The sequence below is a fragment of the Ranitomeya variabilis genome, chromosome 2, assembly GCF_051348905.1.
Source record: "Ranitomeya variabilis isolate aRanVar5 chromosome 2, aRanVar5.hap1, whole genome shotgun sequence".
NCBI classification, from domain to species: domain Eukaryota; kingdom Metazoa; phylum Chordata; class Amphibia; order Anura; family Dendrobatidae; genus Ranitomeya; species Ranitomeya variabilis.
In genome coordinates, this window is record NC_135233.1 from 361,812,877 (window position 1) to 361,836,978 (window position 24,102).

The 24,102-nt window shown below is 44.7% G+C and overlaps 1 protein-coding gene across 1 annotated transcript; it reads right to left on the bottom strand.

The window, feature by feature from the left end:
- Positions 1–7,388: 7,388 nt before the first annotated feature.
- PRSS16 (serine protease 16) lies at positions 7,389–23,192 on the bottom strand. The gene is made up of 12 exons (XM_077285707.1): positions 23,007–23,192; positions 20,046–20,227; positions 19,292–19,391; positions 18,256–18,385; positions 17,577–17,700; positions 16,736–16,813; positions 16,427–16,474; positions 12,423–12,686; positions 12,089–12,230; positions 11,140–11,319; positions 8,320–8,465; positions 7,389–8,234 (listed from the first exon to the last, which is right to left on the bottom strand). Exons 1-12 carry the CDS (start codon positions 23,062–23,064, stop codon positions 8,181–8,183), a joined length of 1,506 nt encoding a protein of 501 aa, XP_077141822.1. The 5' UTR covers positions 23,065–23,192; the 3' UTR covers positions 7,389–8,180.
- Positions 23,193–24,102: the final 910 nt, after the last annotated feature.

Sequence of the window (24,102 nt, forward strand, 5' to 3'; positions counted from 1 at the left end):
GAGGCCGAAGTCGCCTCAGTTGGATGTTGGTGGCGGGTTTTTCTGTGTGTGAATTTGGCGCCTTGATCCGTCAACATATTTAACCCTTAAGTTACCAGACTGTATACAAACACACATTTTTTTTTGAGGGGGGAGTGTGTGTGGCTCAGCTTGTTAGTAACCGGCTTAGAAACGCTTATTGCCAGTCACTAACACAAAAACTGAAGCAAAAAATACATTGGTATCGCTTTAATTGTAACGAATGAGGTATTTTGACTGCACGATTAATGCAACCGGCCGTTTGTCTCACAATGTTAGGAGGCCGCCGGTCGTCTGACGAATGAGCAAAATGCTCATCCAGAACGTGAAATTAAAAAGACACATATTGTGGGTGTAGGACATAGTGTTCTCGGCAGCACATGACGTATTTACACAGGAAGGTGTGCTGCCGAGAACACGATGTCCTACGCCCACAGAACGATCTTATTCACCAGCGGTCCGTGAGATGGGCGGTCGGCCGGTCTATTATTGACGGGACCACCGATTGACGAATGTGCAGCCAATCATCGGTCGTCTAATGCAAGTTGTACGGACATGACGGCAACGTCTAATAATAGAGTTAGGTTGTGGAAGACACGGAGGAAAAGAAATGAAAAATGGCTGGAGGCGAGGGGGGCCGTAATTAGAGATGGACTCAGAGGCAGAGCAGGCGTGGCAAGTCACCGAAGCAAGGAAAGTCTAATAATTCAGATATAATGCCCCCCACCCTTGTGTCACCCCCTCCACAAAAATAAAGTTTATACCCGCCTAATCAATTACCACTGTTGCTTTGCAGCGCTGGGGTCCTGGGTTCAAATCCCACCAAGGACATCATCTGCCAGGAGTTTGTATGTTCTCTCCGTGTTTGTGTGGGTTTCCTCCTACATTCCAAAGACATACTGATAGGGAATGTAAATTGTGAACCCAATGGGGACAGAGTTGATGATGCAATATGATGGCGCTATAGAAGCAAGTATAACAGTAGCTTAGCTACCGGGGGGGGCAGAAGGTGCAGGCACCCCGGGCCCGGAGCTCAGAGGGGGCCCACCCGGAGCTACGCTACAGTAACTATCGGTTTGCACAGCGCGCCGGTACAGTTACATTCTGCGGCAGAGCAGGGAGAACCGATCTCCCTGCTCTGCCGCTGGCCATTATGGGGCCCCAGACCAGGCGGGGTGCCTGGTGCCAGCAGTGGGCCCCTCGCCCATCACCGTAAGGTCAGCTGTATCGACATTTAGCCGACAGCGCTCCTTCTCCCATCACCCCCTGTCAGCGTCTGATGTCACCGACGCCGACGGGGCGCGATGACATCACTGCCCGGCACCCGCGGTCCGGAGGTGAGCAGGAGCAGGGAGCAGTGCAGGAACCAGGAAGAGGAGAGGTATTTATTGTTTTTCTTCATGGGATTCTGCCTTATAATACAGAGTCTGCCTGTGGGGAGGGGGACTGCCTTACAGAGTCTGCCTGTGGGGAGGGGGGCTGCCTTATACTACAGAGTCTGCTTGTGGGGAGGTGCTGTCTTACAGAGTCTGCCTGTCGGGAGGGGGGCTGCCTTATACTACAGAGTCTGCCTGTGGGGAGGGGGCTGCCTTATACTACAGAGTCTGCCTGTGGGGGGTGCTGCCTTACAGAGTCTGCCTGTGGGGAGGGGGGGCTGCCTTATACTACAGAGTCTGCCTGTGGGGAGGGGGGCTGCCTTATACTACAGAGTCTGCCTGTGGGGAGGGGGGCTGCCTTATACTATAGAGTCTGCCTGTGGGACGGGGTGCTGCCTTACACTACAGAGTCTGCCTATGGGGAGGAGGGGCTGCCTTATACTACAGAGTCTGCCTGTGGGGAGGGGAGGCTGCCTTATACTACAGAGTCTGTGGGGGGGTGCTGCCTTATACTACAGTCTGCCTGTGGGGGGGTGCTGCCTTATACTACAGAGTCTGCCTGTGGGAGGCGCTGCCTTATACTACAGAGTCAGCTGGGGGGTGCTGCCTTATACTACAGAGTCTGCCAGGGGAGTGCTGCCTTATACTAGAGTCTGCCGGTGGGGTTGCTGCCTTATACTACAGAGTCTGCCTATGGGGTGCTGCCTTATACTAGAGGGTCTGCCTATGGGGTGATGTCTTATACTACAGAGTCTGCCTATAGGGGTGCTGCCTTATACTACAGGGTCTGCCTATGGGGGTGCTGTCTTATACTAGAGGGTCTGCCTATGGGGTGCTGCCTTATACCAGAGGGTCTGCTTATGGGAGGCTGCCTTATACTGCAGAATCTGCCTATGGGTTGCTGCCTTATACTGCAGAGTCTGCCTATGGGGGTGCTGCCTTATACCAGAGGATCTGCCTATGGGGTGCTGTCTTATACTGCAGAGTCTGCCTATGGGGTGCTGCATTATACTACAGAGTTTGCCTATGTGGTGCTGCCTTATACTACAGAGTCTGCCTATGGGGTGCTGTCTTTTACTGCAGAGTCTGCCTATGGGGTGCTGCCTTATACTACAGGGTCTGCCTATGGGAGCTACATTATGCTATAGAGTCTGCCTATGGGGGTGCATTATACAATATACAGTAGGCCTATGGGGAGTGCATTATACTATATTGAGAACTATCTGATGCATTATACTATATGGAGGCTATCTAGGGGGCCATCATGCAGTGTGGGGATTACATTGAGGGGGTCATCTTACAGTGTTGGAGCCAAACAGTTTGGGGGCTACTAAGGGGTCAGTATACTGTGTGGGTGGCAATATACAGTGAGGGGGCATTATACTGTGTATAAAAGAGCATCATACTGTGTATAGGGGAGCTGTACAGAGGGGAGACTCGGGACATTACTAAATCTAAAGTGGGCACTTATTGTTAGAGGGGAACTCCGGTTACTGTGACTGTCAAAGGGGGACACAGGGCATTATTACTTTCTAGGGGGCAAAACATGTGCACTGTTTTCTAGGGCACTTGCGCCTGGCATTACTATATTATAGAGGGGTGCTTTAGAATTTAGAGGGCACACAGAACCGCACAGCAGGTGCAGTGATAGGGACACATACGGCAGCAGCGGCTCAGTATTGTGGTATCAGGTGCAGTGATAGGGACACATATGGCAGCAGCGGCTCAGTATTGTGGCATCAGGTGCAGTAATAGGGACACATACGGCAGCAGCGGGTCAGTATTGGGGTATCAGGGGCAGTAATAGGGTCACATATGGCAGCAGCGGGTCAGTATTGGGGTAGCAGGGGCAGTAATAGGGACACATACGGCAGCGGCTCAGTATTGGGGTATCAGGGGCAGTAATAAGGACATACTACAGCAGCAGCGGCTCAGTATTGTGGTATCAGGTGCAGTGATAGGGACACATATGGCAGCAGTTGCTCAGTATTGGGGTATCAGGTGCAGTAATAGGGACACATACGGCAGCAGCGGCTCAGTATTGTGGTATCAGGTGCAGTGATAGGGACACATGGCAGCAACGGCTCAGTATTGTGGTATCAGGTGCAGTAATAGGGACACATACGGCAGCAGCGGGTCAGTATTGGGGTATCAGGTGCAGTAATAGGGACACATACGGCAGCAGTGGCTCAGTATTGGGGTATCAGGTGCAGTAATAGGGACACATACGGCAGCAGTGGCTCAGTATTGGGGTATCAGGTGCAGTAATAGGGACACATACGGCAGCAGCGGCTCAGTATTGGGGTATCAGGGGCAGTGATAGGGACACATACGGCAGCAGCGGCTCAGTATTGGGGTATCAGGGGCAGTACTAGGGACACATACGGCAGCAGAGGCTCAGTATTGGGGTATCAGGGGCAGTAATAGTGACACATACGGCAGCAGCGGGTCAGTATTGGGGTATCAGGTGCTGTAATAGGGACACATACGGCAGCAGTGGCTCAGTATTGGGGTATCAGGTGCAGTAATAGGGACACATACGGCAGCAGTGGCTCAGTATTGGGGTATCAGGTGCAGTAATAGGGACACATACGGCAGCAGTGGCTCAGTATTGGGGTATCAGGTGCAGTAATAGGGACACATACGGCAGCAGCGGGTCAGTATTGTATCAGGTGCAGTAATAGGGACACATGGCAGCAGCGGCTCAGTATTGGGGTATCGGGCAGTAATAGGGACACATACGGCAGCAGCGGCTCAGTATTGGAGTATCAGGCAGTAATAGGGACGCAGACTGCAGCAGCGGCTCAGTATTGGGGTATCAGGTGCTGTAATAAGGACACATACGGCAGCAGCGGCTCAGTATTGGGGTATCGGGCAGTAATAGGGACGCAGACTGCAGCAGCGGCTCAGTATTGGGGTATCAGGTGCTGTAATAAGGACACATGCGGCAGCAGTGGCTCAGTATTGGGGTATCAGGTGCAGTAATAGGGACACATACGGCAGCAGTGGCTCAGTATTGGGGTATCAGGTGCAGTAATAGGGACACATACGGCAGCAGTGGCTCAGTATTGTATCAGGTGCAGTAATAGGGACATACGGCAGCAGTGGCTCAGTATTGGGGTATCAGGTGCAGTAATAGGGACACATACGGCAGCAGCGGCTCAGTATTGGGGTATCGGGCAGTAATAAGGACACATACGGCAGCAGCGGCTCAGTATTGGGGTATCGGGCAGTAATAGGGACGCAGACTGCAGCAGCGGCTCAGTATTGGGGTATCAGGTGCTGTAATAAGGACACATGCGGCAGCAGCGGCTCAGTATTGGGGTATCGGGCAGTAATAAGGACACATACGGCAGCAGCGGCTCAGTATTGGGGTATCAGGGGCAGTAATAGGGACACATACGGCAGCAGCGGCTCAGTATTGGGGTATCAGGTGCAGTAATAAGGACACATGCGGCAGCAGCGGCTCAGTATTGGGGTATCAGGGGCAGTAATAGGGACACATACGACAGCAGCGGCTCAGTATTGGGGTATCAGGGGCTGTAATAGGGATACATACGGCAGCAGCGGCTCAGTATTGGGGGATCAGGGGCAGTAATACGGACACATACGGCAGCAGCGGCTCAGTATTGGGGTATCAGGAGCAGTAATAGGGTCACATACGGCAGCAGTGGCTCAGTATTGGGGTATCAGGTGCAGTAATAGGGACACATACGGCAGCAGCGGCTCAGTATTGGGGTATCAGGGGCAGTAATAGGGACACATACGACAGCAGCGGCTCAGTATTGGGGTATCAGGGGCTGTAATAGGGATACATACGGCAGCAGCGGCTCAGTATTGGGGGATCAGGGGCAGTAATACGGACACATACGGCAGCAGCGGCTCAGTATTGGGGTATCAGGAGCAGTAATAGGGTCACATACGGCAGCAGCGGCTCAGTATTGGGGTATCAGGTGCAGTAATAGGGACACATACGGCAGCAGCGGCTCAGTATTGGGGTATCAGCAGGATGAGGAGTTTGTGCAGGTTGGGAATAGATGGTGATGAGGCTGGAATATGAGAAGTGAACTATGTCTTTGTTGTATTCTCTGCAGACAAGTTGTAGCTGGAAGAAGTTGTCATGTCTTTCTGGGCCAGATGGAAAAGACGGGAAAAGTGATGACTCCATCAGAAAGGACGTCAGCCGTAAGACATTATCTGTAACTGGGCAGTGATCTGTTACATAGGACTGTGTTATATAGGACCTCTGTTCTGTAGGACTGGTATCTACCACTGACCATATGGCGGTAATATCCATGTTGGTCTTTATATAGAGATTATCTTCAGTAATAGCGCGGTCATCTGCTGAGATTCTCCTCCACTATTAGGGCGCTTCACCAAGTTATAATCAAGGTTACCTGGTTAGGGGCCCACTAAGAAGCTTCGCCCCCCTGAACCAAAACCCTAGCTACGCCTCTGAAGTACAATAATCACTTGCACAAGCAAGTAACCATGCAGTGACATGACTGTGACACGTTGTGGGATTCCAATCCTTCCCCGCATTTGTGTCCTGGCAGAGAACAGTGCAATTTAGGAATTTTAATGGATGTTTTATTCCAAATTATACGTGCCATTTGTATGTCAGAGACCCCATACTTTATATATTACTCTATTGCTGTCCGGTCTCATATCTTTACATTGCTTAGACCTCATTGTGGTGTCAGTGCGTGGATCCATGATGTACGGACAGTCTGGGTATCCGGACCGGAGCTTGACAGTTATCTAATCCTTACGGAGGCCGTCAAGTTCGGGTTAGGATTCTGTGCTAAACGGACGTCTAACACAAAACTTTGCCCGACTTCTCCAGCAGCTGTTACTTGTGCAACTTCCTACTTTGCCTGGGACTCGCTGCTTTACTTCTGTCTTTTTTTCAAGCTTTCTTGCTATTTTTATATTCTTAAAATTAGGCAATGTAGCATTTATTATGCAGAAACTCACAGGTTGGGATTTCTTACTTTGAAAACAACTTTTATGAGGAGCAGGCTATTTGCTATACGAGATAAATTGTTTTCGTTTTATTTTTAACTGGCAAAATGCATCACTGGCTGTATAAATCTGGGGTCTGTAAGGGTGGCAGCTCCCATCTCCAGGTCAATAAAAGGACCATATTGATAACAAACCTGGGATATGTCTTCATTATACTCATCAGGTGCCTATTGTGTGTTTTCTCTCCAAGCCGGCCAGTTATTTCCTCACTCCAAAGGGGAAAAAAACTATCTAAATTGACCCCCCACAGGAAGGGTGAAGTCCCTGTGTTTGGGAGGAACTTCTGCAGTAACATTTCCATGGGTACGGACAACCTACTTTGAAGCTGAATATAGTCACTTTGGACCCCTTTTTCTAAGCTACTCTAGGGGTCTCTTCCCGCACTCTCCAAGTAGCCCGGGCCTATGTGTAATTTTGTCAAAAAATTGAACACTTTTTAGCAAAGATGTTTCTTAGGTCTAAGATGTGTAGATGCTGCAGAGACGGGTTGAGTTGTTCATTTATAATGAGGCAGTAATGGGACGATTCACTTGACTCTGCAGCACTATTTTAACTACATAGATGTGTTCCCAGGTATGGAGGACAGTACACAGCAGTAATCCAGTGCAGGGGAGAGATGAAACACTTACTAAAGAGCAGTAGCAAGGTCTCCGTTTGACTGTCTATCCTGCTCTCCTTCATTCTGCTCCTGTCCCCTCCATACAATTCAGACAGCAGATGTAATGTGATCTCTCAGTGAGTCGGGATTAAAAGCATCTTGAGTTAATTTTTCTTTAGTGCATAATAGCGCCAAGGCTTCATCTTTACCTCCATGACAACTCTTTTTTGTATTATTTTTTATTGTTCCTTTTTTATTTTTTTATTTTTTTTTACATTTATTTCCATAAAGTATTAATATGAATTTCTAAATTCTTTCTCGCTGTATTATACTTTTATGTTATGAAATGTACAGAAGTAATTGAACAAACGTAAAACCTCATCAAACAGTGTAATAATTTATTTTTGAAGGATAAAAACAAAATTACAAACAAGTTTCAGCTGCCTCGCAAATTGCCACATGACAGATTTATATTCACTGTATATAAAACCATAGAAAAATACTAAATATTCAAATCTAAAAATAATACCTTGTGTGTGGTTTTGTCATCTGTGCTTTAAAAGCGAAAAAAATAAACTAGGATTTTGATCGCTGATCACATTCCCATCCAAAAATGGTATCAAAGTGTTGACACCAAATCAACTTTGCAACTATTTTTTTTTTGCTCCAATGCATCTGAAAAAAATAAATAAATAAAAGAAATTAAAAAAAAAAAAAAAAAATTGACCATTTTGTGTCTGCAGCACTTCTGCGTATTCTTGGTTACAGACTACAAACCCTGTGTAGTCTGATACAGCTGTCACTTATTCTACCTGTCGTATGTCAGCAAGAATTAGTAGGGAACATGACTGCAGGATCAGACTACACGGGATTTGTTTGTAGTCTGTTACCATGGAGACGCATAGATAGTAGCTCTAGGCAATAAACGGTTATTCCGTTCTACACGATTTTCATGTTTTGGAGCAAGAAAAACTAGTAGTAAAAGTGGACACAGCCTTTTATTACATAAAATCAATTTTTAGCATTATTGCACATTGTCTACCTGTAATACTCAAAAAGAGATGTACAAGGTTGGCTTGCATTTGTTAAAAAAAATCACATTTTTTCCTACCACTTTTTAAAATATTTTGGCTTTTTTTTGCATAAAACTGTGATATCAGATGTTACTCTGTCATCCGAGCGTTGTGGAGCCATTCTCCAATTTTAGTGGCAATTTCCTGCAACATAAAAAGGAATACAATTTCACGTTTTCTGTATTAATGAGCAAACCCGTGTGTGGTATGTATTAATTATTCCACCGACCTCTCGCGCTTTCTGCAGTGCTGGCAGATCCGTGGGGCGAGAAGAACCCATGTTTGCACAGTGGGCAGTACCATTGATAAAGATGGCGATTTCGGAGCGAGACTGGTTCTTCAAGACACTGAGGGCGTGCCAAGGGTCTATGTCACCTGCAGGTGAGGGAGGCAACAAGAGGAGTTAATCAGTGCAGAGCCGACTGTCGGTCAGTGGCGGGGCGCAGTTACAGCTTCTGCTCACTATATACTGAGCGGAAAAAGAAGTGTGGGGCGGCTGCGCCTGTATAGATAAAGCCGGAGGCTGCCGGGAGTAGTGAAATTAATTTCCAAACGGCAGCTGAACTGTCAGTGCAATGGCTAGGCAGTTTTAGAAAAGAAAGATGGGGAAAGAAAAGAAGAATATATAGAGATTAAACAGTCCAAATCATAGCCGGCACTCACATCTTCTTAAAACAATTGCTTTGTTAATCCAGAATTCTAAAGGGGCACAAAAAATGGTTGAACATATAGGAGAACGGTGCACAGGAGAAAAAAGTGTTGCGGTGCAATGTGGCCTCCAGGCCTGAACAAAACCCTGCGGAACTGATCTGAAGGAGAAAAGTTACAGGAGGGATGGAATTAGGCAGTGCTCCAGGTCATGTGATAGCGATGAAGTCAGCCTTTGATATAAAAAGGCAGCCTGACAAAATAGGAACAGATTTGGCGCCAAGGGAAGCAGCAGGCACTCCCGCTGCCACTCCAGTGGCCGAGAGAGTAAGCTGCAGCCACGTGTTCCAGCAAAACTCAGACTCAGATGACAACAGTCAAGCACTGAAGACCAGAGCTACTCCAGTCAAGGTTCAGACTTCACCCGTCAACGGTCAAGGACTGAAGATCCGAACAACACAGGTCAAGATTCCAGACCCAGACGACGCCGGTCAACAGTCAAGGACCAGCCCCCATCAATACAGATCAAGGAGACACTTGTTGGCTGTCAAGTACCCAAGAGGCCTTATGGATAGCCGTCCAGAAACTTGAGCCTGGGCTGGTGATTGAGGAAGATGTGCTAGATGGGCCGTCACTTTCTACACGGACTCGCAGTGCCAGATGTGAGCAAGAGAAAGGCTGCAGGTCAGATGGGGTCCGGCTGACACTAAGGTGGTCCAGAGAGCGCGGATAGGCTTGGTTAGGAAAACGTGTGGCTTGTGAGATGGAACAGCGGCCCTCATCAGGACCCGGAAAGCCGTGGACGTTCCTAAGGACTGTTCCTCCTAAATATGGAGTTTGTCACCCCACCACCACATTCCACCTAAAAACAGGTTGGACTGTAGACCCTGAGCGAATCCAGAGATTCTTTAATACTAACCAACTTATCTCAACCTACTTACTGTATTTGTTTTGCCAGTAATTCTGTGAATATTGTTCCTGTGTGATCTGCCTTAACCAATAACGTTTTCCGCCTTTATAATCCTGTTAAGCGAACAAAATAAATTGTTGTTCCCGCCTGGTGTCTCCGCTGTTGCATTCAGCTTACCTGCTTACAAACACAACAGCACAAAATAAATCTCCGCTGCGCTCCCAGGCAACATGTTTCAGACCTACTTGGTCCTTTAATCTGGCTTGACAAAGGACCATGTAGGTCTGAAACATGTTGCCTGGGAGCGCAGCGTATATTTTTTTTCTGCCTTTTTCGTGTTTTTGCTGCTGTGTTCAACCATTTTTTGTGTGTTATCATTTTAAAGCAATTCTTTTAATAAGATGTGAGTACTGGCGTTTAGTGATGAGCGAGTATACTCGTTGCTCAGGTTCCCCCGAGCACGCTCGGGTGATATCCGAGTATTTGTTAGTGTTTGGAGATTTAGTTTTCATCACGGCAGCTGAATGATTTACAGCTACTAGCCAGCCTGAGTACATGTAGGGGTTACCTGGTTGCTAGGGAATCCCCACATATAATCAAGCTGTCTAACACATGTAAATCATTCAGCTGCCGTGATGAAAACTTAATCTCCGAACACTAACAAATACTCGGAGACCACCCGAGCAACAAGTATACTCGCTCATCACTACTGGCTATCGTTTGGACTGTTGCTATTACTGAAATATTTTGCAGTCCACCTGAGATTGCTCCTTTTTTGCATTTTTAGAACACTATTAACTCTATATCTGCAAGTTAATAGCTTTTTTATATAACGGGTTAAAGGGAACCTGTCACCCACAAAATGGAAGGTGAGCTAAGCCCCCCAGCATCAAGGGCTTATCTACAGCATTCTGGAATGCTGTAGATAAGCCCCTGATGTATCCTGAAAGATGAGAAAAAGAGGTCCCGCTGCGGTCCTGTCCGATGGGCGTCGCGGTCCGGTCCAGGGCCTCCCATCTTCTTACGATGACGTCCTCTTCTGGTCTTCACGCTGCGGCTCTGTTGATGGCAGAGCAAAGTACTGCAGTGCGCAGGCACCGGGCCTCTCTGAACTTTCCCGCCGGAGCCGCGGCGTGAAGACCAGAAGGGGACGTGATCGTAAGAAGATGGGAGGCCCCGGACCGGACCGCGACGCCCTCCACAGTGGGACCAACCCTGGGTGAGTATAATCTAACCTCTTTTTCTCATCTTTCAGGATACATTGGGGGCTTATCTACAGCATTCCAGAATACCGTAGATAAGCCCCTGGTGCCGGTGGGCTTAGCTCAACTTCCATTTTGGGGGTGACAGGTTCCCTTTAAAGTTAATTTTGTTGATCAAACAACCCCCTTTTAACCCCTTTAATTGTGGGGAGCCGTTCACTATTTATGTACTAGTTAAACTTCAGGTTTATTAATGTATCACACGCTGATTACAGCACGCAGCAATTACCATTAACGAAGATGATCCTGCTGGACTTGGGATGATCAGCGCCATAAAATTCATTGGTGAACTCGACCGACTTGCGGACAGACTCCGTGGGGATCTGGAAGATTTCTGTGCAGAGATCCAGCTGAGACTTCAGGGTTATGAGTGGAGAGAATGGGCAGGAGCCGTCCTCACAGGTCTGATCTGTGCAAGGAAGTGGCGATATCAGAGAGAGCAAGAACAACATTGCTAAAAAAAGCTTCTCTGGAAATATCTGTCAGTTCTTAAAGGAAATGAATTATCAGAAAATGCCTTTAATCTAAAATTATGTTTTTATCTTACTATAAAAAATTGTCACTGTTTTATTTTAAATTTTCCATTTTATTATCTAGATTAAATAAAAATGCCTAATTTTGCACTTAACCATTGAAGCAAATAATTGTGTTTGGTAGAGATAACTTTCATAATCATCACAGGGATAACACTGGATCCACTGTTTGCAATTAACAAGAAGCAGAAGGGAACATGACTACAGGACCAGACTACACGGGATTTGTTTGTAGTCTGTTGCCATGGAGAAGCATAGATAGTAGCTGTAGACAAGAGACGGTAACTCCGTTCTACACGATTTCCATCAGTAGTAAAGGCGGACACAGCCTTTTATTACATAAAATCGATTTTTAGCATTATTGCACGTTGTCTTGAACTCAAAAAAGATGTAACCACAGCTCACCTCCTCCTCCGTGCACAATGACCTCTGCACAGGTCACAGAGCATGCCCACAAATATTTTCTACAGAAGTCAATGTCTAGTGTATCTGCGATTCATGAGGCTGCTCTCTAAATGTTTTTAACAATAGCTCGGACCCCTTCCTATAATCATGTACCCTTAGGTCTAGACTTTGAGACCCCTTTTTGGATAACTCCCATCATTTGAACGGTTAAAAGGCAAGAGGTAGACCACAAACACTCACAGTAGCCAAACTCGGTGCACGTCTGGTAATACCACTGCCGTTCGCCGACTCCAACCGGATTGAGCTGTGTATTTCTCAGGTCGGATAAGGTTTTCTCGTGGGAGTTTTCCACACATTTCAGTCCTATATAATCCATATACATCTGCCAGAGACCAGACACAGAGGAAACCAATAAGTTAAAAAGTAGCAACATGTGCACAGCAAGCCGTTTTTACATTACGGTGCATAGGTTCATTCTTTTAGGTATTTTTTCTTAATGCTTTTTCAGGCGTGATCCTCATGAAAAAGACGTTGTAGGTACATGCCCTAATAGTCCTCAAACCGCAGCGCTCACCGAATTGACAATCCTCAGCCCCTCGTACGCAGATTCCGCACTGACGATTCGATCGCAAATCTTCCTCACGTCACTTCCCGGGGTCTCCATGTTGTATTGCACTGCCCCCATAAATATATCTGCCAGGTTACTGACAAATTCTCTGTAGTCTTCAGGCGCTCGGAGAGGCAAACACGAATAGAAGTCTTTCTCCAGTTTTGAGACGTTCCCAGAGTGTAGGATGGAATCCACTGCTTGGAAACTCTCCCTCACTTTGTCCAGACACTGCAAACACATCACAATGGGATAATAGCCAATATGCAAACATGGCGGCCAGTTATTGTCATAGGATGCAGATGACAGTCGGCGCAATATATACATTCGTGTTACTCGAGCTGAAGATGCATCTGTCCTACGTTCTTCCGATGGGATGAAGCCCCGGATTGTGGCATAAAGTATACGGATCTGACATAAGCCACATAAATGAAGTTGTGGCTACATTCACAACACGGCAAGGATTTAAAATTGGTAGCTTCAGAGGAAAGTGGAGAAATCTTAGATTACCGGCAATCCACCAGCGCTGGTGTCCAAACCTTACATTCTCTTTTTAAGAAACTCATATCTTGCTTTTCAACCCAGAGCTCAAAAAAGTGAGGAATGCCACACAAAAATTGCCACCTCAAAAGGAAAATGGCCCCCAATAAGTCTTTCCACACCACTCCAGAGTAGAAGAGACATAAATCGGTAGCCCACCCTCCACAAATCTTCTAGGGGAGAGCATAGCTGGCACCCATCCAGTGAGGACATTTTTTTTTAGTGGTTTGCGTAAAACTAAAGTAAAACTTTATGATGCAATCCAATGAGCACTAACATGACATTTGTCCCATTACTTGATGAGCATATCATCTATGTTAGGAATGTCACAGACGTCAGACTCCGGAGCAACTCATTTTCAAGAGCGTTCTGTAAAGTGAAATATTAAACATTTCATTTTTTTTATTTGTCTTTACCAAGATCTGTGCCCAAAATGGAAAATGCCATTTTCCATATCAAATGTATTATATGCCGTACATACTTTGTGTGCAATACATCATATTACATACACAATCATAATATACATACACAACGTAGCTCTATAAAAAATTATGCAATTTTAAACATATTGGCCAATAGGTCTTATACCCGCCTTACATTTTCTGTTCTTTATAGAAGATTTTTTTCAGCAGTCTCATCTTTATAAAGTAGATAATACAGGATTCATAATAGATTATATCACAGCTCAGCACCTCCTCTTGTACAATAAGAACACCTCTAAATACAGGAGAAAACACAGGATCCACCATTCACAATAGGTGATGTCACAGCTCACCTCCCCCTCCTGTACAATGACTGATAACACCTCCATATACAGTAGATCAGGGGTGTCAAACTGCATTCCTCAAGGGCTGCAAACAGGTCATGTTTTCAGGATTTCCTTGTATTGCACAGGTGATCATTTAATCACCTGCACAGAATGATTCCAGCACCTTGTGCAATGAGAAGGAAATCTGCACGCATGCAGTAGATAACAGGATCCACCATTCACAATAGGTGATGTCACAGCTCACCTCCTTCTCCTCCTGTACAATAACTGATAACACCTCTATATATACAGTAGATAACAGGATCCATCATTCACAAAAGGTGATGTCACAGCTCACCTCCTCCTCCTGTACAATGACTGATAACACCTCTATATACAGTAGATAACAGGATCCACCATTCACAATAGATGATATCACAGCTCACCTCCTCCTCCTGTATAATGACTGATAACACCTCTATATACAGCAGATAACACAGGATGCACCATTCACAATAGGTGGTGTCACAGCTCACCTCCTCCTCCTGTACAATAACTGATAGCACTTCTATATACAGTAGATAACACAGGAGCCATCATTCACAATAGGTGATGTCACAGCTCACCTCCTCCTCCTGTACAATGACTGATAATACCTCTATATACAGTAGATAACACAGGATCCACCACTCACAATAGGTGATGTCACAGCTCACCTCCTCCTCCTATACAATGACTGATAACACCTCTATATACAGTAGATAACACAGGATCCACCATTCACAATAGGTGATGTGATGTCACAGCTCACCTCCTCCTCCTGTACAATGACTGATAACACCTCTGTATACAGTAGATAAAACACTATCCACCATACACCATAGGTGATGTCACAGCTCACCTCCTCCTATACAATGACTGATAACACCTCTATATACAGTAGATAACACCGGATCCACCATTCACAATAGGTGATGTCACAGCTCACCTCCTCCTCCTGTACAATGACTGATAACACCACTATATACAATAGATAACACCGGATCCACCATTCACAATAGGTGATGTCACAGCTCACCTCCTCCTCCTGTACAATGACTGATAACACCACTATATACAATAGATAACACAGGATCCACCATTCACAATAGGTGATGTCACAGCTCACCTCCTACTCCTGTACAATGACTGATAACACCTCTATATACAGTAGATAACACAGGATCCACCATTCACAATAGGTGATGTCACAGCTCACCTCCTCCTCCTGTACAATGACTGATAACACCACTATATACAATAGATAACACAGGATCCACCATTCACAATAGGTGATGTCACAGCTCACCTCCTACTCCTGTACAATGACTGATAACACCTCTATATACAGTAGATAACACAGGATCCACCATTCACAATAAGTAATGTTACAGCTCACCTCCTCTTGTTACTGTACAATGGCCAATTCCATGATTAAAGCAAATTTATAAATCAATACAAACCAAATGGGGTCTAAGTTAAGGTACCGTTACACTAAACGATTTACCAACGATCACGACCAGCGATACGACCTGGCCGTGATCGTTGGTAAGTCGTTGTGTGGTCGCTGGAGAGCTGTCACACAGACAGCTCTCCAGCGACCAACGATGCCGAAGTCAGGGCCGCACTTAGTAACCCCATGTTTACCCTGGCTACCAATGTAAAAAAAAAAAAACATACTTACATTCCGGTGTCTGTCACGTCCCTCGCCGTCATCTTCCCGCACTGACTGTGTCAGTGCCGGCCGTAAAGCACAGCACAGCGGTGACGTCACCGCTGTGCTCTGCTTTTACTTTATGGCCGGCGCTCACAGTCAGTGCGGGAAGATGACGGCGAGAGACGTGACAGACACCGGAATGTGAGTATGTACTTTTTTTTTTTTTTTTTACATTTACAATGGTAACCAGGGTAAACATCGGGTTACTAAGCGCGGCCCTGCACTTAGTAACCCGATATTTACCCTGGTTACAAGCGAACACATCGCTGGATTGGTGTCACACACACCGATCCAGCGATGACAGCGGGTGATCCAACAACGAAATAAGGTGCTGGCCTTCTAGCTCCGACCAACGATATCACAGCGGGATCCTGATCGCTGCTGCGTGTCAAACAACGAGATCGCTATCCAGGATGCTGCAACGTCACAGATCGTTGTCGTTCTTGTTGGAAAGTTGTTCAGTGTGAAGGTACCTTTAGTCTGTTGCTGATAAGGTTAATGTGATGAACAGGAACTAGGAAAATAAACCATAATGATACGAAAAACAAAATAAAATTTACATTTAACATAAAAATCTATTTTAAGTAATAAGTCATCTCTGATGACACAGAATAGAAGATGCGGATTTGTGTTTGTGAGTCCGAGCTCCAACTCTCCTGTAAGGGCAGAATTAAATAATAAAATGCAGGTTGCCACCACTAGAGGGAGTACAGGAGCTCAGTGCAGACAGCTCACCGGATAAGCTCCCTCTAGTGGTGGCAGAGGTCAGCCAGAATCATTTAACTCTCTCAATGGGTGCAGAATTCTGTATTCGTAAATCAGAGATCCAACAACGGCTTAAGATATATTTGGAGAACGGGTCACAAAATTATGGATAAGACTAGGCGTTCACTTTAAGGTGTTTGCATAATCTACATTGGACTGTACCTTGGTTGATCCTCCAATGACTGGATCTGACAAGCTCTGAGCCACTACCTGCAAAGAAGAGAAGAGGAGGGTGACAAAACTACAAGAGGACATGGACAGTGAGGGCGGTTCACATACTTTCTATAGGCTAGCAAGAGTTATCAGACCCCGGTGTGCGATATGGGGGCAATCTGGCTTTATTCTCGGTAGACAGACAGACAGCTTGGTGGGGTTTAGAGTACAGGGATTCCGACCAGTCCAAAGTTGTCACTAGAAAAGTGCAATTAATGAATTTACAAATAATATTCAGAGAAACCATAAGCCAACGACCTTATTGTAATCTGTAAAATCCAACTTTGCCCTGACCGGGGCAGAGGAGGCCACAGCGGCGTACACCAAATGTGGGAACTGCAAATAAAAGGGAAAAGGCAGGATATAGCATGATTACATTATATAACATGGCATCAGCAGGATGAAATATTCATCCCATCGTAATAGCTTATTATTCTACTATCGGTGTGCATTACATATGCTTGTAATGTTAATTATTTGTATTTCCCGTTAAAAGGGGTATTTCCATCTCAAAGATCCTATCCCAATATATAGTAGGTGTAATAATAATAATAATTAATAATAATACCTCTATTTAGTAAGGTATAGTTCTTCTGATTCACCATATCTCTTTCCTTGTGTACAGGACATTGCTGTAGCTTAGGTATCCATGGTTACGACCACTCATATAGTGACAGTCCTTAGTGGTCGTAACCATGGATACCTAAGCTACTGCAATGCCCTGTACATGAGGAAAGAGATATGGTGAATCAGAGGAACATATCAATTTCAGCATGACCACTGGCCGGACCAAAGCATACCAAGCCTGATCTATCTTCCAATATCAAAGTCAGGAGGACTCTGTGATTTTAACAATTGATCTTGCTGTTCTCCAGGGAGTTGAGTAGTAAGAGGGGGTCCCGCAGTACCTTTCCACTCTTTCCTCATTGAACACATATGCACGCTTAGCAGAACTGAGCATACTGTACATGTGTTTGGGTGAGAGAGGGAGGAATCCGGAGCAGCGCCTGTCATTCAGGGTGTAAGGCCTCCTTTATAGTATGGGGCGCACAGTACCATATAGAATGAAAGCAAATCCTAGATTCACACCGAGACCCACCTTAATTCTAAACCACGCAGAAAGGGATCCTGGGTAAGAACCTCCAAAGCAAATCCAAGTGTTCTTCTGAGTCAAATTATATTTCTGAGAGATGAACAGATGGAAAGAAGCCAGATCTGCGAGCCTAAGTAATGAGAAAGGAAGAATATGTGAAGATTAAATAACCATTGCCGGCACTCACATCTTCTTAAAATAATTACTTTATTGATCCGGTAATATAAAAAGGCACAAAAAATGGGTGAACACAACAGCACAAAAATTAAAAAGGCGGAAAAGAAATATCCCCTGTGCTCCCAGGAAACATGTCTCAGACCTGCATGGTCCTTTGTCGAACCTTCACGAAGGACCATGCAGGTCTGAAACATGGTGCCTGGGAGCGCGGAGAATAATTATTTTCTGCCTTTTTACACTGCAGGATCACTAAAGTAATTATTTTAAGAAGATGCGAGTGCCGGCAATGGTTTGGACTGTTGCGATTTCTATAGTATTTTGCCGTGCAGCCGGACAGGTGAGCTGATTGACCCTTATGCACATTCATATGGAAAGGTACAATAAGAGGACACAGAGTAGAAACGCTAAGAAATGTTCATTATGGCGAAGCAGGTCCAGCTGTCCTGGTATATTAAGAGTTTATTTCCAGCCCAGTGTGTGAGGTGCGGATATACACGTCCATACTTACGCCTGCTGACTGGACAGGAACCTTATTGCTTCCAGCGTCAATCCATCTTGATTGATGCTGGCTCCATAATACCGATGTTCTAGGGACACCAGAAGGGCTTGATGCTTCTGAGCCAACTCCACGTGCTCGCCTACACGGGAGTTACATTTGCTTATATTAATTCTCTCAAAAGGGACAATAAAGTCATAAGAAAACAAACCACAAAGTAAAATATTAAAAATGAGCAAACAGATAAACACTAACCAGGTCTGACGTCCAAGTCTGGACCTCTGTGGCACCTGGATCAGGGCAGTGTTGACTTCTGCCATGGTAATAATGCTCTGCCCAACACCCTGGGCATCTTTTCTGATTACTGGTCTCGTGCAACAATACTCTGGGGCATAGTAAGCAGCAGAAGTGTCCAGGATGCCGGGCAGAGAATTACCACCACAGAAGTGAACGTTGCCCTGATCTAGGTGCCACTGAAGACCAAACTAGACCATGGCTGGTTATATCTCTTTGCTCACCTCTAGTAAAAATCTATCAGTCAGTCAATCTTCAAGAACTTCTGTAATCCCTGGAAAAAGTTATATAGAAATCCTGACAATGGTCCAACTCCCAGTTCCCACCAACTTCTGTGGTGGAACAAATGAGTTCCTGTGACCCTTAAAGCACAATATCTAGCCTTTCTACCCTGAGGGAACATCTTAATCAATAGTGAAGGGTCTTTTTTTGTTTGGATAGTAGACAGGACAGTAGGGGGAGGTTTCTACTTCAGCAACCTGACTCCCAAACGGTCATAATGGTCTAAACCTTCCCTTGAGAAAACCGATACCTCCTAGGCCACATATCCAAGACTTGAGGTACATCAGTGTGAGACTGTAGAATCTAGGTAGAGAAGATCTTTGCGAGCGGTTCCTTTTTATTTAATGCTCCGTTTATTCAGTGCCTCGTTAATCCTGGCCATACACACAATGAGCATCAATTACTGTTCTTCAACCTCATCACAATACGCTGGAGATATTTATTAAGTCAACGTGCCATGTCTTGTACAAACCGGCTAAAACTGAAAATTCAGACTCTGCGCTTTCTCCTCCAATAAACAGGAAGACGGGTCCATCGGGGCGTTTCCAAAATTCTTCATTTATCCAATATCTCTGTAGAAAAAAAATCCCACAGTCTTTTTAAAGAAATGTAAATCGATTGAGGCGTCACATCAACAAACTCCTTTTATAAGTAGAGCCACCCTGGCAATCAGCTAATGTTTCGCGGAAAGCTGACAACATTTTTTGGCAGCATATTTCCGAAGCGAGAATAAATGGGAAACCTTGTAATATAACAGCACAACGAAAGGGGAGGGGGAACTATGTTAGCAATTTCCAAAACTTTTGTGGCATAACAAAAAAAGTTGCACATTATGGCTATTTCCTAAATCATTTTGGACCTCAAAAGTAACAGTTTAAGCAATGCCGGGTTAACCAGGTGGAGGTAGAACCAACAAGTTTCTGACAGAGTTAGGCTATGTTCACATGCCCAGTATTCCATCTATTAGAACAGATCCAGCAAGGAAAAATGGATCCGTTAGAAATGGGAGAACAGATGGCTGATTAACAGATCCGTTATCCATAAACTTCAGTATTTAAAAAAAAACACGATCCAGCAAGGATCAGTTTTTGAAAACGGACTAAAAAGTTGAGTGTGCTCAACTATTTGCCAACGGATTGCTGTTGGATCCGTTCTAATGGATCATTACTGGACATCATAACAGGCACAGCTTGTAATTCTCTGGCTTCCAATCAGTGTTTACTTACCTGTTTATATGTGCCATTATTCCTCCGGTTGAAGTGGTCGAGGGGCTGCGTGAGATAGCCTTCTTCTGGTGGCACGTAGAAGGCAGCACCCTTTGGAAACCCAAGACGACTATAGAAGGATTTAAAGTTCTGCATCTCTCGTAGATGGTGGATTTTTTTACGGATCTGTCTTTGGTTCCAGGCTGAAATGGAAAGGCAGTAGGTGACGCAAGTAAGGTCGGAGATACAAGTAAAGCTGGCTGTAGACATAATGGTATTCACATGTCTATGGTACTTAAGGACTCCATACACACTGGATAAAGGTCATTCCAAAAGGTCAATAATGACTTATGACATCCTGACTCTCTCCCCCATAGGTTATATTGGGGAACATATCACCCCATCCTTTTGGGAGATAAGCCTCTGCCAGATAATTCAAGAAGACAAACCATGATAAATCCCAATATTATCCGATAGTGTCTCTGATATAAGTTGTACAATGGATTTGATGAAGGAACCCCAAAAACGTGGTTGCTGCCTTCAGTAGAATTTCAATAGTCCCCCTTTTATGGGTGTCCAAAAATAATAGGGGTGTGTCATAGATGCTTCTCCATTACTAACCCTGAGTTTGATGTCAGCTGACAATACAAAGCGGACATCGACCCCAATACTATTAACCCCACTTGGCACCGCACAAGGGCAAGTGCGAAGAGGGTAGGCTAAGCACCAGAATTAGTGCATCTTATGGATGTACCATTTCTGTGGCTGCTGAGAGTTGATGTTTTTAGTGTAGGAGGGGGCCAATATCCATGGCCCCTTCCTAGGCTATTAAAATCAGCCAACAGCTTTTTGCCTGGCCTTTGCTGGTTATTAATTATAGGGGCACTCATTTGTTTTTTTGGGGGGTCCTACATTTTAAACAGTAAAGACTACAGCTGTGAGCTGATATTAACAGCCTGGGAAGCTCCATGTTCATCATCCACTTCCCAGGCTATAAACATCTGCCCCCAACTGTTGGGTTTCCCTCTGCTGGTTATTAAAATTTCAAGGGTCCCCACACCATTTTTTCTTTAAAGTTATTTAATAGCTAAATTCATGTACATTAAATTAGTCAGAGTGCAATCCAATTATTTACTGGATTGTGCTCCTCCGTTTTTCATGCACATGAGAATGAGCCCAAATAAAGATAACTTTTTGATTTTGTGCAAAATTTATGAACCAATTGCACCATATTAAAGAATTTGGAGCAAGGAAAAAAAAAAGTTAAATCACAAATGGTGAATCAGGCCATTAATGCTTTAAACCTGGTGCAATTGAACAGCATGAAGTATAGAGCTTCTCTAAGGTCAGGCTGAAGTTTACGAGTTCACTTAAAGCTCAGGTTTGGTCTGGACATCTCTCTGTGGCTTCCTCTCGTAACTTCACCCGAAGATGAAGACACGCGGTGAAACTCAGTCATTTGCATCCAAACATGACATTATCAGCTCAAGAACCTGATCTGCTATCTACATCGCTCTTCATGAGTGACTAATCATGTAATCAGATTCCTCACCACAGCCATGGGGGGGGCGCCATAAGCATAAAACAGGAAGTGCCTTCTGCAAGTGTAAGTGCTCACAGAGGCTGTATAAAGGGGTGACATCCAGGACCAAGTGCCTCAGGGGGGCACGAGAAGCCCTCTGCCACATAAGATGTCACTATTATACATGGCACATGGTAGATCTGGGGATTTCACTACAGATCTGGAAAACTCAGCAAAAAGACTCAGGTGCACATAGCCCTTGGTCAGTTTTTGGACGAGTTTTTTTTTTTTGCTGAACTTTTTTTTTCTTTTTTTGTGAATAAAGTAATTCCAAAAACAGTTCCCTAATTAAAAAGATAAAAACCAAAGTGTCACATAGATGCCAAAATAACACTAAACCAACCGGTGAAATATCGTTCAGTAAAAAGCCTCCCTAAATAACTAATCGGTGAGCCATTAGGAGGGGTGCGATGTAGCAGCACCTGACCTGACTGGTCTTTAGACTGTGTTCAGAGTTTCTTGAGGCTTCCAAAAATCACGAGGTTTTTGAAGCAGAAACAAATAAAGAAAACAATCCAAGGAGTTTTCGTAACAGAAACTCTTCAAATCTCAAAAATTTTGAGTTTCTGCTCTGGAAAACTCAGCAAAAAGACAAAGGTGCACATAGCTCTTGGTGAGTTTTTAGAGGAGTTCTTTTTTTTTTTTTTGCTTGCAGCCTCTGGATTGGACAGCGTCTAATTTGGATCGGATTCAATCAGAAGCCGCTTCAAACAAGTGACATACACACTGAGCCTTCTTGAAGTAGGAACTGAAGAGAAACTCTCCAAACCGTCCCCAAAAACGTAGGAGTAACAGAAAGACTCCGTGTGCATACAGCCACTTTTTTTTTCACCCACCAGACAATTTTTTTATTAAAAAAGTATTATTAAAACATATATATATGAACAGCAAAGTGGATTTCTAGTAAGAAAATGAATCGGAAGAGTCTTCTAAGCGGATTTTGAGGAGGATTTTGGAGAGGATCCGCACCAAGAACTCCATGCAGTTGCACAAGGAAGGATTTTGCAATAAAAACATGCAAAAAAATTGCAATATTTATCTTATCTTACAGCATTGACTGATTTAGATCCTTTTGATCGTGGAGATAGGGGGTAACATTTCTCTTTCTGGAGAGTGGCATGTCAGAGTGAGGAGACTTAAAAGCCATGCATGCTCCTCTACTAAATTAAATATGTGGAGTAAAATGCCACCTCCATATTTTTCGGAAAGGGTGGAAAAAGTCGGGTAATTGTTACAAGTCGCCCCGCAACTTTTTGTAAAGTCGATACAAAGAAACTTCCCTGTTTGGGTGATATCGGTCTACACCGCATTACTTCTACGATAGATACTGAAGGCATTTAACTTTATATTTTCAGGATGGATATATGGATATGACGAGAAAAGTGTATTATTCTACTCACCCCCATCCACCCCACCCAGGAGCAGAACAAGCAGGATCTGTAGCCACACAGTGATCATTGTAGGAAGACTGAATGTGAAAGCGTGCAGCTTCCTTCTCACAGCAGGCAGCTATGCCTCACAGTCACCTGACACATCCCGTCACATGACTCCTGAAACTTTTCATTGGCCCCAGAAATTGCAGAGTCAGCCTCAGTTTTTTTTTCTTTGCTTTAGAAGCTGCAGATGGCAGATGACCAGAGATTTAACCCTACTCCACACTTTTAGTTCCTATTTTGCTAGCAGCCATATCGTGTGCATCAGTATTAATTTTTCATGTTTCAGCAGGTTATGCAATTTTTCTGTACATTTTTGTAAGAAATCCTCACGGTTTTCAAGATCTCTGCTTGCTGTTCCAAAAGAAATTCGCTCTCAATTATTGCAATTTTTTTTTTTTTTTTAAAACTCCGTGCGATCAGTTGTGGTAAACAGCTGTGCTGTCTTGGTTGGTTTCCTTGTTGCTCCCGCGCCTATGTTGGCTGGCCCAGCCAACATAGGCGCGGGAGCGCCAAGGAAACCAAGACAACACAACAGTAACAGCAAATCTTCCCCTTCAAATATATCCCTTCCATTTCAGGTACCAAACGACAGTGGGGTCGAAACGTTCTTACATTGTCGCATACTTCAAAGTCACAATTAATTTTGTTTGTTCTCATGAAATAAAGATACTTGCATCACCAAAAAACAGAGTGTGCAGTGAATCTCTCTAGCCTTGGCCCATTCCACCCGCACCTCGACACTTTGACGGAGTGCGTGCCAATCTTCCAGCAACTGTACTGCGTGAGTAGGACATTATAGGTTCTCATTCCGCAGATATGGCGCCTGTGAAATACCACCGAACTTCATGTGTCGCCCCCTACCTGCACCTTCATGTATTAGCAAGCCAGGTAAATAATATTGCGCTGCGCTTTTATTCTTCTTACTCCATTTACCGTGCAGTAAAAATATCAGCTTAACCTCAGATCACTGTGTCTGCAGTAATACCTAACGCATGAATACAAAAAAATATTTATTTATATGTACAGTGGGGAAAATAAGTATTTGATACACTGCTGATTT

Bases quoted from the DNA above. Each gene is read 5' to 3' on its own strand.
- PRSS16 (XM_077285707.1), bottom strand. From the start codon at position 23,064: ATGATCACTGTGTGGCTACAGATCCTGCTTGTTCTGCTCCTGGGTGGG. The intron at 16,814-17,576 runs GTGGGTCTCGGT...TTTTATTTGCAG, and splicing joins CTGCGTGGTTTAGAATTAAG to TTCCCACATTTGGTGTACGC. The intron at 12,231-12,422 runs GTGAGCGCTGCG...GGTCTCTGGCAG, and splicing joins GGCTGAGGATTGTCAATTCG to ATGTATATGGATTATATAGG.